This window comes from Saprolegnia diclina (genome assembly GCF_000281045.1).
Source record: "Saprolegnia diclina VS20 unplaced genomic scaffold supercont1.42, whole genome shotgun sequence".
NCBI lineage: Eukaryota > Oomycota > Saprolegniomycetes > Saprolegniales > Saprolegniaceae > Saprolegnia > Saprolegnia diclina.
Window position 1 is genome coordinate 173,824 of NW_008246109.1, and position 12,194 is coordinate 186,017.

Here is a 12,194-nt window from a genome sequence, read left to right on the forward strand (position 1 = left end):
GGTCACCAATTGCAAATTTCGTGGCGGGGCACAACGATGTCCGGGCTAGTACGCGGGGGTACTCGGCAAAGGAAACGGCGAAAGAAGGACGAGGACGAAGACGATACCGCGTATCTGGAAATCATGAATGTCGTGATGCCCATGCGACCCGGTACTGCCGCAATGCCAACCCATTTTCCAACTCGTGTACTCTGTAGTAATTATCGCCAAGAGCGAGGTCGACGCTTCAGAATCTTCTGAAGAGAGCGACGTCGAGTCCTTTCTCGGTACGCAAAGCTACTTTCACTTTGTTGGGAATCCATCGTCCAGTAGAGGCCGCGCTGGCTCAGGCGAAGCGAGACGATGCGCGACGCTGGAAGGCAAATTGGCGAAAGCGCAAGGCCGAAGCTCGAAAAGAAGCTCTCGCTTTGGCGAAGGGCTGCATCCATTCGCTTCCTACGACCACTACGATGACTATCGACACATAAAATCACCGATTTGCGCGGATCCTGCAAACAGGCGCGCACCCAACCACAAGATGATGACCAAGACCTCACAAGGGATTCTCTGGCTTCAAAAAGAATTGTTGCAACGTCGAGGGTGTGTGTCTTTGTATTGTGTCCGATCGGAATGCCCCAAATGTGGTTTCGACCCAAGCTACTGTACACGTGGCCGCGTACGACCTCCTTGTATAATACACTTTCGACAGAAATATCCTCAAGCATCTACATCTCAGGATCTACAGCCGCCCTTGAATGCGACTTTGGCGCGTCTGTGTCCCACGAACGACCTTTTCACACAATTGTGATAGACATAATTAGAGCGTCCAAGGATTTGCTTGGCGGGTTTAGGCCGTCAAGGGACGAAGGAATTAATGCAATGTTTATGAAAGTCTAAGCAGACTGATTTCTTAGCGCCACGAGCACAGCGCTCACGTGCGCGACGAAGCAGCAAGAGCAGACCAAGGTGGGTCCTAGCATGATATCACGAGTGCCTTGTGGTAGGAATAAGCAGCTCGACTAGTCGTTCGGGTGCACAGAGTTGCGATTCGTAGCCCTCCGCACCATTCTTTGCAGCCTGCAAAGAATGATCGAGTTCTTGTTGCAACAGGTTTGTGTCGTGCCGGCTGAACATGCAGCGAGCAAATGTATCGTTGTGCTGGACGGGGCGTGGGTGCCATGGATGGCGTTGGCCAACGCCGCAATATCGCCCTGGACGAGCAGCCAATCGCAGTGGATGGTGCGCACGCTGGCTTGGCTGATTCGCCGAGGTCGTCGCCGACAAAGCGCCCGTTGCGGTCGCTCGCACCACAGTCGGGCCAGCGTAGGACGTCGAGGCGGTCCGAGCGCTCCGCCCACTCGAGAATCGCTCGGCGACTTTCGATGGAGAAGAAGACGTCGTAGAGCTTGATGTATCGGACGCGAGGCGCCATAGTCCACGTTTGGTGCGTCGCTGGACGCGCATTCATGCTAATATGCGCCGTTGCGTGGAATGAGCCATCTCGACGAGCCTCGAACACCGTCACGAGAGGCGTCAAGCACATGAGCCGCCAGCTCGTCAGAACCACATGGCCGTTGTAGGAAAGAAGACAAGTTCTACTACCAATCTGCAACGTACGATCGACGCATGGGTAGCTACAACGTAGCTTACATACTACTAATCCACTATGAAAAAGTTGCGTGCAACTAGACGTTCCGATCGATTTCACCAACGTGGCACGGCGTCGATTACTCCAAATATCCCACGCCGCGTCCCGCGCCTTCTTCGTCCTCGCTCACTTTTCAATCTTCCAGCAGCTAGATCAACGCAACAGAACCATGTCGGCAACTACCGTGTGTGTGACGGGCGGCTCGGGCTTCCTCGGCTCGTACGTCGTCAAGCTCCTCCTCGAGAAGGGCTATCGCGTCAAGTCGACCGTGCGCGATGTTAACGACGCCAAGAAGGTCGCCCACCTGCGCGCGCTGCCCGGCGCCGCCGAGCGCCTCGAGCTCTTCCAGGCCGACCTCCTCCAGGTAGATTTCTACATTTGTGCTTCGCTGCTAAGACCGTTGCAACAGGAAGGGTCGTTTGACAAGGCGATCGAAGGCTGCGCGGGCGTCTTCCACACGGCGTCGCCCTTCTTTTTGGCCAACCAAACGCGCGAGTCGCTTGTTGTGCCGGCGCTTCAAGGCACGCGCAACGTTCTCGACTCGTGTGCGCGGCACCCGAGTGTCCGGCGCGTCATTGTGACATCGTCGACTGCGTCGGTGTACGTGCATCTTGACACCAAGCCCGCCGACCAAGTCGTACGTGGCTTGAGCTTTTGTGTCTATCTCACGTGATCTTCTAGTTTACCGAGGCCGACTGGAGCAACGTCGAGGGCATGGAGGCCCGTGGTATGTGGTACTGCGTGAGCAAGACTCTGGCCGAGCGCGCCGCCTTGGACTACCCGAAGGAGCACTCTGTGGCGTTTGACGTTGTGACCATGTGCCCAACCATGATCTTTGGCCCGATGCTGCAGCCCGTCTTGAACGAAAGCAGCCAAGTGGCTTATAACCTGCTCACGGGCGTGACCAAGGAGGTGCCCAACAACGCGCGGGCGGTCGTTGACGTCCGCGATGTCGCGGCAGCCCACATTGCCGGATTTGAAGTCGCAGCTGCCAGTGGGCGCTATATTCTCGTGGCAGACACCACCGACGATTTTGAGATCCGCGACGCGATCGTCAAGGCCGCGCCGAGTGCGACAAGTGTGCCTACCACCGCGCCACCCGCGGTCCGTGCGGCGCGCACGGCGGTGGATACGACCAAGGCCACGAAGGAGCTCGGTATTTCGTTCCGTCGTCTGGACGAAATGATCCAAAGCACGTGCGACTCCTTGAAGCAGCACGGGTTTGTGCAGTTCTAAGTGTAAACTAGCGTGAACAACTTGAGTACAAGTAGTACATTTGACACGCGTTGGTCATTTGGAGTGAGGCAGCCGAAGACGAGAGTGTAATCAACTACTAGTATACTTCAAGCTGTCAAAGCGCTTCGTACAAACGAGATGTCGGGTGTGCGTCGGTCACAAGCTCGATCACGGTCGTTGTGCCACGAGGGCCTGTTCAACTTCAAGAATCCAAGCCTCGACATCCGGATTGTATCCGGATAATCGCGTTCAAATCCCCAAATGCTCCTCGCAGGCACACTGGCCGCGTCGCTGCCGAGGCTCGTTCGCACCGTGTTACCGGTATGTGTACACATACAGTATGTACGATGCGTTTGTAGAGTTTGCTGGGTGCTGTGAATGTTCTCTGGCAGCAAAGCGCAACAACAAAGATCCATAAGGACTTGCGCCACGGTGCACGGCTACTTGATGAGCTACTCGTAGTCCTCCATTTTCACAATTGCGTCTCGCTGGCGATGATGAAGTCTGCTGACTGTCGATCGTAGCGCAAATGCGCCACAGACTCGGAGCTGTGGCTCTGCGTGGTCGTGGGTTCGTGTGGCTGTCAATTCTTCGACCCGTAGAGGTTGATCAGCCCACGGGATGCGCCACGCGGATGATATGCTCGGCTGCTTCGCTCGACCCCGCCGTAATCCATCGGGCTGTCGCGAGGCCGCGCCACTTCCTACTGCTTGGTCTCGACGGCGCAGCCAAGCAATCGGCCAAGCATGGGGCCGTGCGCCTCAAACTCCTCCGTGTAGCCGCATGGTCGACCGCTGCAATTGTGAATTGCACCCAGGAGGAAGCTGCATATGCGTTGTGACAATTCCGACGGCAATGTCAATATCACCTTTGCAAAGGTATTCAGTTTGGCATTCTCTTAGCGACGGCGGCGTTGCGCTGCCGACGCGCGCCGTGGGAGGGTAGCCTCCTACGACTCTGTTTATGCCCCTTGCGTCACGGCGCGTCGTCGCCTTCTACATCGTATATCGGCAACGACGCAGCTGCGCGAGCGTATTGCAGAAACTGCCGTCGGCACGACCTGATTCGACTTTGCAAAACGTATGCATTTTCACAGGGCATCGAAGATCGCCGCTTCGTAGCCAATCACGACGTTGGCTATCAAGTCGCCAGCCAATCGCGTGCGCGCCGCGGGATTGTGACATGCCGCTCGGATGCCACTTCGAGACTGCCATTCAAGCTCCTCACCATGGCGATCGGAACCGTGCTCGTGCTTCTCTGCCAGGCATGGCGCCTCTTCCTCGCGCTCACCTCTGAGCCGTGGAGCCTCCCGCTGACGCAGTTCGTCCGTGAACCAACGCTCTCGGCGCGTCCGCCACGGACGGTGCATCTCGCATCGAGCACGCCGTGGGCCAACGCGTCGACTTCCGTCACGCTCGTGTCGTGGCCAGGCCGCCGCGTCTCGTACAATACGACGCCGATGACGGTGGCGACTTCGTTTGGTGACGTTGTCTACAACAAGACGTGCAACGAGACGTGGTTTGCGCCGCCACGCAACCTCCCGCGCGGTCTCAACGTGCCGATCCCGACGAACCGCTGGTGGGGCAACTGGATCGCGTACAGTGAAAACCACACCGATGTGTGTGCGTGGGCGAGTCCCTATGCGATCTGCCTCTTCCCGACGTCGATCGGCGTTTGGTACCCGCCGGACCGCCGCGTCTTTGGCAACTTTTCCGGCATCGGCGACTCGCCGCAGTACTACTACCACGACATTGCGAGCGACGTGGTCTTGTCTGCGGCCGAAGTCAACAAAACCAAAGGCGCGCGCTTTCAAGTGGTCTCGTGGGACGACCTCGGCGTCACCGTCCGCGCGTCAGTTGGCAATCACTCGATGGCCTCGTCGGTCGTGACCGGCATGGCCTACTTTACAGCGACGTACAAGGGTCTCTCGCCGCTGCTGCGCGCCAACCGAACGATTACTGCGATCAACGGCGTCAACGTGTCCGCCGGCATGGTCTTCAACGCCTCGGCCAAGCTGTCGCTGACGCTCAACAACTCGCGGACGTGGATCGTGTATGCGTCGCCGCCCGTGACGTGGCGGCTCACGCGCGCGATGAAGCTGCGTGCGGCGCCGTACCATGGGCACATTCGCATTGCGCTTGCGCCGGATGGTGACGACGTCTATGACGCGCACGCCGACTGCATCGTCAACGGCGGGCGCGTCGACCTCGCGGCCACGTCATACAGCTTTCATTGGAATACGTCCGGTGCTTGCGCGTCTGGCCTTCTCCACTTTGGCTTGCAACACCATATCGACACGCTCGATACGACGACGGCGCGTCAGCTGGCGACGCCGCGTCTAGAATCGTCGACGCGCGGCTGGCTGTACCCGCTCGTGTCGCCGCGCCTTCGCTGGACGTTCCACGAACGTTCGCTTGTGCCGGCCACGTTCTTGCCGCGCATTCCGGCGCCACATGCGCGTCTCGTGCGCGCGAACCTCACCGCGATTCTCAAGGACGACATCTTGTCCAACTGGACCATGGAAGTCAACGGGTCGTACTACTTTAACGGCAAGGCCGCGCAAAAGTTCGCGTCGCTCTGCCTCATGGCGTCCGACAAGACGGTGGTCGGGAACGCATCGGCATACCTGCGCACGTGCCGGCGCAAGCTCGAAATTGCGCTCACGCGGTTCATTGACAACACGTGGACCTTCCCGCTCGTCTACGACGGCCTCTACCGCGGTGTCGTGAGCAGCCAAGGCTTTGCCCAGAACGAAACCTACGCGGACTTTGGCAACACCATGTACAACGACCACCACTACCACTACGGGTACTGGGTCACGGCGGCCGCGATCGCCAACCACGTGCACCCAAACTGGACGCGCTTGCCGGCGCTCAACGCGCGCGTCGAGACGCTCATCCGCGACGTCGCCAACACGAACCGCAGCGATTTGGCGTTTCCGATATTCCGGTCGTTTGATTGGTACAAGGGCCACTCGTACTCGCACGGCGCGACGGCCATGACGGACGGGAAGGACCAAGAGAGCTCGTCCGAAGACATCAACTTCCACTACGGGCTGACGCTCTTTGGCCGCGTCACGAAGCGTCGTCACATTGAAACGCTCGGACAACTCATGCTGACGCTCAACGCGCGGTCCGCGCGCACGTACTTTCTCATGCAAGACGATAGCACGGTCCAAGACGCGCGCATGCGCCCGAACAAGGTACTCGGCATCATCTTTGACAACAAGGTCGACTACACGACGTGGTTCTCGAACGAGACCCACTGCATCCACGGCATCCAGATGCTGCCGACGACGCCCGTGACCGAGTTTGTCCGGACGACGCAATTCGTGCGCGAGGAGTGGACCCAAGTGCTCTCGACGCTGCCGATCGTGACCAACGACACGATCGCCAACAACAACACGTGGGCGTCCATCATGTTTTTGAACTACGCACGGCTCAACCCCGACGCCGCGATCGCCAAGCTCGCGACCGTGCCCATGGATGACGGTCTCTCGCGGTCCTGGGCGCTCTATATGGCCGCGTCCCAGCCAGGCGAGCCCCATACCGAGTCTAGTTAGTTGTCTTTTCGTCGAAAATACATCGACGCTTTTGTCTCCGATGAGTGAGCTGGGCGCTTAGTTTGGATCGACTTGCCGTCCCGACTCAATTGCGATGAAATGCAAACCTGTCAAACTTTATAGATTTGCCATCGAAACACAAGGAACATGAGTTTGCACTTGAAGAATGACTGCGACTGTCTGCGTCACGGGCGGAGCCGGCTTCCTCGGCTCGTACGTCGTCAAGCGCCTTCTCGAGAAGGGCTACCACGTCAAGGCGACCGTACGCGACCCAACGAACGCGGCCAAGGTCGCTCACCTTCGCGCCCTGCCCGGCGCCAGTGACCGCCTCGAGCTTTTCGCCGCCGACCTGCTGCAGGTTCACCTCGTCCTACCATGATACATTCTGAACGGTGCTTGTAGCCAGGCGCCTTTGACAAAGCTGTTGAGGGCTGCGCCGGTGTCTTCCACACGGCATCGCCCGTGCAACTCAAGGCCTCTCGAGATGCGCTGGTCGCGCCGGCGGTGCAAGGCACGCTTAACGTCCTCACGTCGTGCGCTCGCGTGCCGAGCATCCGCCGCGTTGTCTTGACGTCGTCCGTCTCGGCCGTGTACATGCACTGCGGCACCAAGTCGCCCGACCACATTGTACTCCATCGTCCCTCGTTCTTTTGCAGCCCGGGCGCTCAGATCCCGTCGATGTAGTTTACGGAGGCCGACTGGAGCCCGAAAGACCGACTCGAAGCCAACGCAATGTGGTACCCGCTCAGCAAGACGCTCGCCGAGGAAGCCGCCATCGACTTTGTCGAGACGCAGCGGCCGGCGTTCGATCTCGTGGCCATGTGCCCCGCGTGGATCTTTGGTCCGATGCTGCCACCGAGCATGAACGAGAGCAGCGACATTGTGCGCAACTTGTTCAATGCACACGTCGTTGGCAACTTGGTGCGCAACGTCGTCGACGTCCGGAATGTGGCCGACGCCCACGTCGCTGGCTTTGAAAATACGAAGGCGCACGGTCGGTACCTCTTGATCGCGCACTCGTCCACCGAGCAAGAGCTCTGCGACGGTCTTCGCATCGCACTGCCGACGCTTGCCGACCAACTGCCGACAGCGCGCGTGCCCGACGCGCAGATGCCCAAGGTGCGCTTCGACTGCCGCAAAGCTATGGACGACCTCGGTCTGCGCTTCTTCTCGCTGCAAGAGACTCTCGAAGCGACGTGCGTGACCATGCTCGCGCACGGCTTTCTCAACGCCAAATAGCACGAGCTATGATGTCCTAACAATGATGACTGAAATAGCACGATCAATGGATGGTGCATGGGATGTTGACGCTCCAGCTGGACGGGTTAGGTGTGGGTTAGGTGTAGGTCGAGATATTAGCTGGCCAGCTTGGTGACGAGCTATCGCTACGCTTTGTGTGTTTGCCATCAAATAGATTGTATAGACATGTTCTACTTGGTGGAAACTAGTTATACATAAGGCTAACGCAGGCGCAGAGTACAAAAAGTGTACTTTCAAGTGGTACAAAGCAATCCCTGGACGGGCTGAATGAACGCTATGCAAAGAAAGTTGACCCACTCCAGCTCAGCGCTGCCCCGCGTCGGTTTTGGGACGCTTGGTGCGTGAGGTCGAAGAGGCTACGGCCCGCTTCTTTGTCGTATCTCGGAGATACGCAATGCAAGCTTCGATGCGCCGACGCTCACGACGCATGTCCCGATCGGAGCAGCGGTAACCCCATCCGTCAAAGCAGTACTCGCAATCGCAGTCGAGATCACCCGCCGATTCTAGCATCGGCAGAACTTGCTGCGACCAACGCTTGACGGCTTGGCGCGTAATTTGCCGGAAGCTTGTCGTCGAGGTACCGGATCATCGGGTAGAGCACCGTGCGAGTGCAGTCAAGATGCATATACACCGGGGCTCGGCCGACCTTCTCGATGAGGTCCGCGACAAAAAGAGGTACGTGCGACGGCGAGAGACGGTCGAGAATGAGCAATAAAGCGTGGGTGACGGTTTGCGCCTTCTTGTGGGCTACGATTTTGTCGTCCATCCAGTCAAACGAGTGCCGGTTACCGACGAGGGAGGCAGTGAAGCCCAGGATCAAGTTTACGATCGCAGTCGCATCAGTGGGCGAGAGGGCCAAGCCTTGGTGGAGAGCGCGCAGCAACGCGCACGCCGTGGTTTCATAGCACAGCTTCCACGAAGCTGCGAAGGTGGCGACGAGATCTTTTTCGAGGCCGATCCATCGGTGCAGTTCCTCGAGGCGCTCGGCAAGCAGAGTAGAGTCATCTTCTTGGGCTAGATCGTACTGCGCTTCCAATTCGTCTTGAACCAACGGCAGAAGCGGCGTCGGCCGCGTCCCGTCCATGGCCGAGATACCAGGCAGAAGCGTGAGAAGCGGCGCCATGGCGACGGGACATCGCTGCACGATCGAGACCACAGAGCCGACTGGTGTGACGTAGCTACAAATGGCTGCGACAAGCAACGACGGGAGCCGCGAGCCAAACCACGACGACGTCGGGGACGCATCCCAGTCGCAAGCGACACGCACTTCGAGTTGAAGCATGATATGCAGCGCACATGTCCGTTGGTCGTCTGAGGACCCGACGTAACTTTCGTCTTCGTCTCGGAAGCGAACAGCGTTGGCGACGACAGTATGCCAAAGCGTGACGACGAGCTCGGGAAAGTACGGCTGATTGAGCTCTGTCAATGCATCGAGCAGCGCCATGACGAACCGGAGCGCCGCTGCAAGGTTGGCCCAGTCCAAGTACGCGTACGCATGCGTCTTGTGCCAGTCGCCCAAGCTCTGGTCGACCAGCTGGACGATCGCGGCGCCGACGTCTTCCCAGCCAAACTCAACGCACGTCGTTTTGAGCCATGCAACGCCGTCACTGCGCTTGGTGTCGTCGAAAACGTCGATGCAGTGCGTCACGTAGAGCGACCGGAGCAGCGCCGAGCGAGACGCTGAGACGAACGCCGTCATGGCCTCGCGATCGGCGTCCGTTGTCTTCACGTCCGAGTCACCGAGCATCTCCATGACGGCCGTCGCCAGCTCGGACAAGGATGCGTACCCGAGTGGCAGCGCATTGTGAGGGGCGTGGAAAGCGTTCTGGAGCAGCTGGAACGCTGCACCAAAACCGAGAAGTCGCACGCGGTGTTTCTTGGGCCAAAAGAGAAGCACCGGAGACGAGAGATCGTCAAGCGACTCGGTGGCGACCCACTTGCCGACAGTGCGTCCGACGAGCAGCGACGCGGGCAAGTCGGTTGGCAGCGGCGTCTGCAGATGCATGGCCACATTGATGATCGTACGTGGCGGCGGTGGAATCGGCTTGAACGTCGTGCCAAAGTTGGTGACAAAGTCGGCCAGTGGCTGCAAGTTGAGGTCGACGTAAGAGTTGTCGCGTGCGTAGTCGCTAAAGTCGATGCTCTCATGTAGATCGTCGTCGCCAATGTAGCCCTCGTCAACGCTATAATAGCTGGAGTTGAAGATGGCATCAAAGTCGGTTGCGACGTAGCCGTCCCGAATTGGTGGTGGACGCCTGGAAGGTTCTTGACGATCGCGACGCTCTGCTTCAAGACGCGCCGACCGACCGGCGTAATAGTTGACCACTTTGTACGTCAACTCGTCGTTCAGATAGCCCAGAGCGTCTCGCGCTTCCTCGCCGATCGCTTCCTCGTTGTCGAGAATGTACTGAACGACAGCGTCACGCACGGCTTGAAGCTCTTGGTGCGAGAGCTCTGGGACCGCCGTCGCGTCGGTCAACGTGACGAGCGCGACGTCGAACGCACCGGCAGCCACAAAACTGTGCACAAGCTCGGCGTGAACAGCGTTCAGATCAGCAAACGACGCTGCGTCGTCTTGGCAGCGATATGCGTACGTAGTCGCAAACTGCCGTGGCGCCGCCGCCAAATACGACAGCATCGACGCGGTGTCGGCCGGGCCTGGCGGAGCTGTTCGCTGCGTAGGTGCGTCGACGAGCTGCACAGCGTAGACGAGGTACGCGCGCCGTCCGGCCGAAATAGGCGCAAGCTCGACGTCACAGTCGACGTACCACGCGGCATACGACTCCCGCACCCAATCTGCACCCAGCTCGAGTGTTGACGAGCGCTCCTTGCACGTGACGGTAAGTTTGCGGGAATGGGGCGCATCCAGCGCAATGACCAGCGTCCACGAGGCATCGCGGGTGTCGAGCGGCGAGAGGCGCGGCGCCATATCGTCACCATCCAACGTCAAGTGCGAGAGCGTAAAGACGCACGACCCGAACGCTCCGACGAGCAGCCTTGACATCTCATGGAAGTTGTTTGTGTCGACTGTGAGCTTGATAGCATCGGCGGGCACAATGCAGGCGCCGTCCGCGCCCACAAACGGCGCGAGGTCGTCGTCGCTCAATTCGTCCCAAGGCACGTAGTGGCTCAAAGCGTCGCGGACTTGAACATCGGTCTCACGATCACTTCGCAGCTGCGCAAGCGGGATTTCGCCGCGCAGAGCCTCGACCGCCGTTGCGTAGCCATCGCCGAGCGCTTTGATCGCAGCCTTGGCGCGCGTGAGCTCGAGCATCGCCGAAGAGCTCTGCGTATCCGGATACGCAGCCAATTTCAAGAACTCGATTGGCATTGGTCAAAACTGGGTGGACGAGGGCTAGGTACGTCACACCGACTTGGTTTGCATCTGTCATGGCACACCTGTTGTCCAGGCGCTGCCAGGCCGATGCAAGCGTGTATCGCTGGAGAGTTATGACTCCAGGAAGCGAGAAGCCTAGAGTCTGGGTAGCCTGTGTGCGTGGTGTAGATAGGATAGTGCTTGGTGCCATATACGGATGATGTCCGGTAGCGACACTATACGGTCGTGACCCATCATCATCCGTAGAGGCCCTCAAGGTCTCATCCGGCACAGCTTTCTATCCACAACGCTGGCCTCCATAGTCTCAGTTCCCAATCTGCCTTCGTGGCGTAACACAATACAACTGCCTGCTTCCTGGGAGATGGCTCTCCCCTCGCTGCGTGTTTGCGTTGCACCGCGGAAGCCACCACACCACGTCGACGACTTCACGCGCCCCTCTCCTTCTACGCCTCCTTACGGGACCTGGGCAGCACTCCTCTAAAACTCAACACCTCACTTCACCCCCACCTCCCCTCCCCTGCGACTACCTTGCCAAACAACCCTAAATACGGAGGCAAGATAGCGGTACCCCACCGGGAACTTCAGCGGATTGTTATTTTTCTCCAAATTCGACGCAGCTTTCCCAGACACACCCAGATTTGGCATTTCCACTCGGCATTGAGAGGACTGCTCCTACCTGCAACCACCCATGCATCTCCACCACAAACCTCCTTCTTTAGTAGAACCTACCTTCTTTCGTAGACAAAGGTTGCAATAGTACGGTGTGTATAATCAATAGTGAGCTACGTAACGAGCTACGAGGCCCGGCGTGCGCTTCCGCCGGCCATAAAAATCAGTGCAAACTGCTGTCGCGTCTTCTTGCGTCCTTCGATCGTCCGCGTCGCGAGTGTGCAGCTACGATCTTACTTTTGGTCGATCGTCGCCATGTGCAAGACGAGGTCGACGAGGCGGTTCGAGTAGCCCCACTCGTTGTCGTACCACGACACGAGCTTGACAAAGTTGTCGTTGAGCGCAATGCACGCGTTGGCGTCAAAGATGGACGAGCGCTTGTCCGAGACAAAGTCTTGCGACACGACCTCGTCCTCGGTGTAGCCGAGGATGCCGGCCATCGGACCTTCGGACGCTGCTTTGACGGCTGCCTTGATCGCTGCGAGCGACGCGCCGCGTTCGAG

The 12,194-nt window shown here is 58.7% G+C and overlaps 5 protein-coding genes across 5 annotated transcripts; 3 read left to right on the plus strand and 2 right to left on the minus strand.

The window, feature by feature from the left end:
* Window positions 1-1,676: 1,676 nt before the first annotated feature.
* SDRG_11487 (hypothetical protein) lies at window positions 1,677-2,976 on the plus strand. Its single transcript, XM_008617530.1, has 3 exons — window positions 1,677-1,991; window positions 2,037-2,264; window positions 2,309-2,976. Exons 1-3 carry the CDS (start codon window positions 1,797-1,799, stop codon window positions 2,861-2,863), a joined length of 978 nt encoding a protein of 325 aa, XP_008615752.1. The 5' UTR covers window positions 1,677-1,796; the 3' UTR covers window positions 2,864-2,976.
* A 1,034-nt stretch (window positions 2,977-4,010) lies between these two features.
* Window positions 4,011-6,536, plus strand: SDRG_11488 (hypothetical protein). The gene has a single exon (XM_008617531.1). It carries the CDS (start codon window positions 4,092-4,094, stop codon window positions 6,423-6,425), a length of 2,334 nt encoding a protein of 777 aa, XP_008615753.1. The 5' UTR covers window positions 4,011-4,091; the 3' UTR covers window positions 6,426-6,536.
* A 49-nt stretch (window positions 6,537-6,585) lies between these two features.
* Window positions 6,586-7,740, plus strand: SDRG_11489 (hypothetical protein). Its single transcript, XM_008617532.1, has 3 exons — window positions 6,586-6,783; window positions 6,828-7,052; window positions 7,110-7,740. Exons 1-3 carry the CDS (start codon window positions 6,592-6,594, stop codon window positions 7,662-7,664), a joined length of 972 nt encoding a protein of 323 aa, XP_008615754.1. The 5' UTR covers window positions 6,586-6,591; the 3' UTR covers window positions 7,665-7,740.
* An 83-nt stretch (window positions 7,741-7,823) lies between these two features.
* Window positions 7,824-10,964, minus strand: SDRG_11490 (hypothetical protein). Its single transcript, XM_008617533.1, has one exon. It carries the CDS (start codon window positions 10,957-10,959, stop codon window positions 8,176-8,178), a length of 2,784 nt encoding a protein of 927 aa, XP_008615755.1. The 5' UTR covers window positions 10,960-10,964; the 3' UTR covers window positions 7,824-8,175.
* An 806-nt stretch (window positions 10,965-11,770) lies between these two features.
* On the minus strand, window positions 11,771-12,131 carry SDRG_11491 (glyceraldehyde 3-phosphate dehydrogenase; the record flags this gene model as incomplete). The annotated part of the gene is made up of 1 exon (XM_008617534.1): window positions 11,771-12,131. The coding sequence occupies one exon, from the start codon at window positions 12,129-12,131 to the stop codon at window positions 11,925-11,927; it is 207 nt and encodes a 68-aa protein (XP_008615756.1). The 3' UTR covers window positions 11,771-11,924.
* Between the last annotated feature and the right edge of the window lie 63 nt (window positions 12,132-12,194).

Coding starts and splice junctions, on each gene's coding strand:
- SDRG_11489 (XM_008617532.1), top strand. CDS start 6,592: ATGACTGCGACTGTCTGCGTCACGGGCGGAGCCGGCTTCCTCGGCTCG. Junction 6,784..6,827: donor TCGCCGCCGACCTGCTGCAG/GTTCACCTCGTC, acceptor CGGTGCTTGTAG/CCAGGCGCCTTTGACAAAGC. Junction 7,053..7,109: donor CCAAGTCGCCCGACCACATT/GTACTCCATCGT, acceptor CCGTCGATGTAG/TTTACGGAGGCCGACTGGAG.
- SDRG_11487 (XM_008617530.1), top strand. CDS start 1,797: ATGTCGGCAACTACCGTGTGTGTGACGGGCGGCTCGGGCTTCCTCGGC. Junction 1,992..2,036: donor TCCAGGCCGACCTCCTCCAG/GTAGATTTCTAC, acceptor CCGTTGCAACAG/GAAGGGTCGTTTGACAAGGC. Junction 2,265..2,308: donor CCAAGCCCGCCGACCAAGTC/GTACGTGGCTTG, acceptor GTGATCTTCTAG/TTTACCGAGGCCGACTGGAG.
- SDRG_11490 (XM_008617533.1), bottom strand. CDS start 10,959: ATGCTCGAGCTCACGCGCGCCAAGGCTGCGATCAAAGCGCTCGGCGAT.
- SDRG_11488 (XM_008617531.1), top strand. CDS start 4,092: ATGGCGATCGGAACCGTGCTCGTGCTTCTCTGCCAGGCATGGCGCCTC.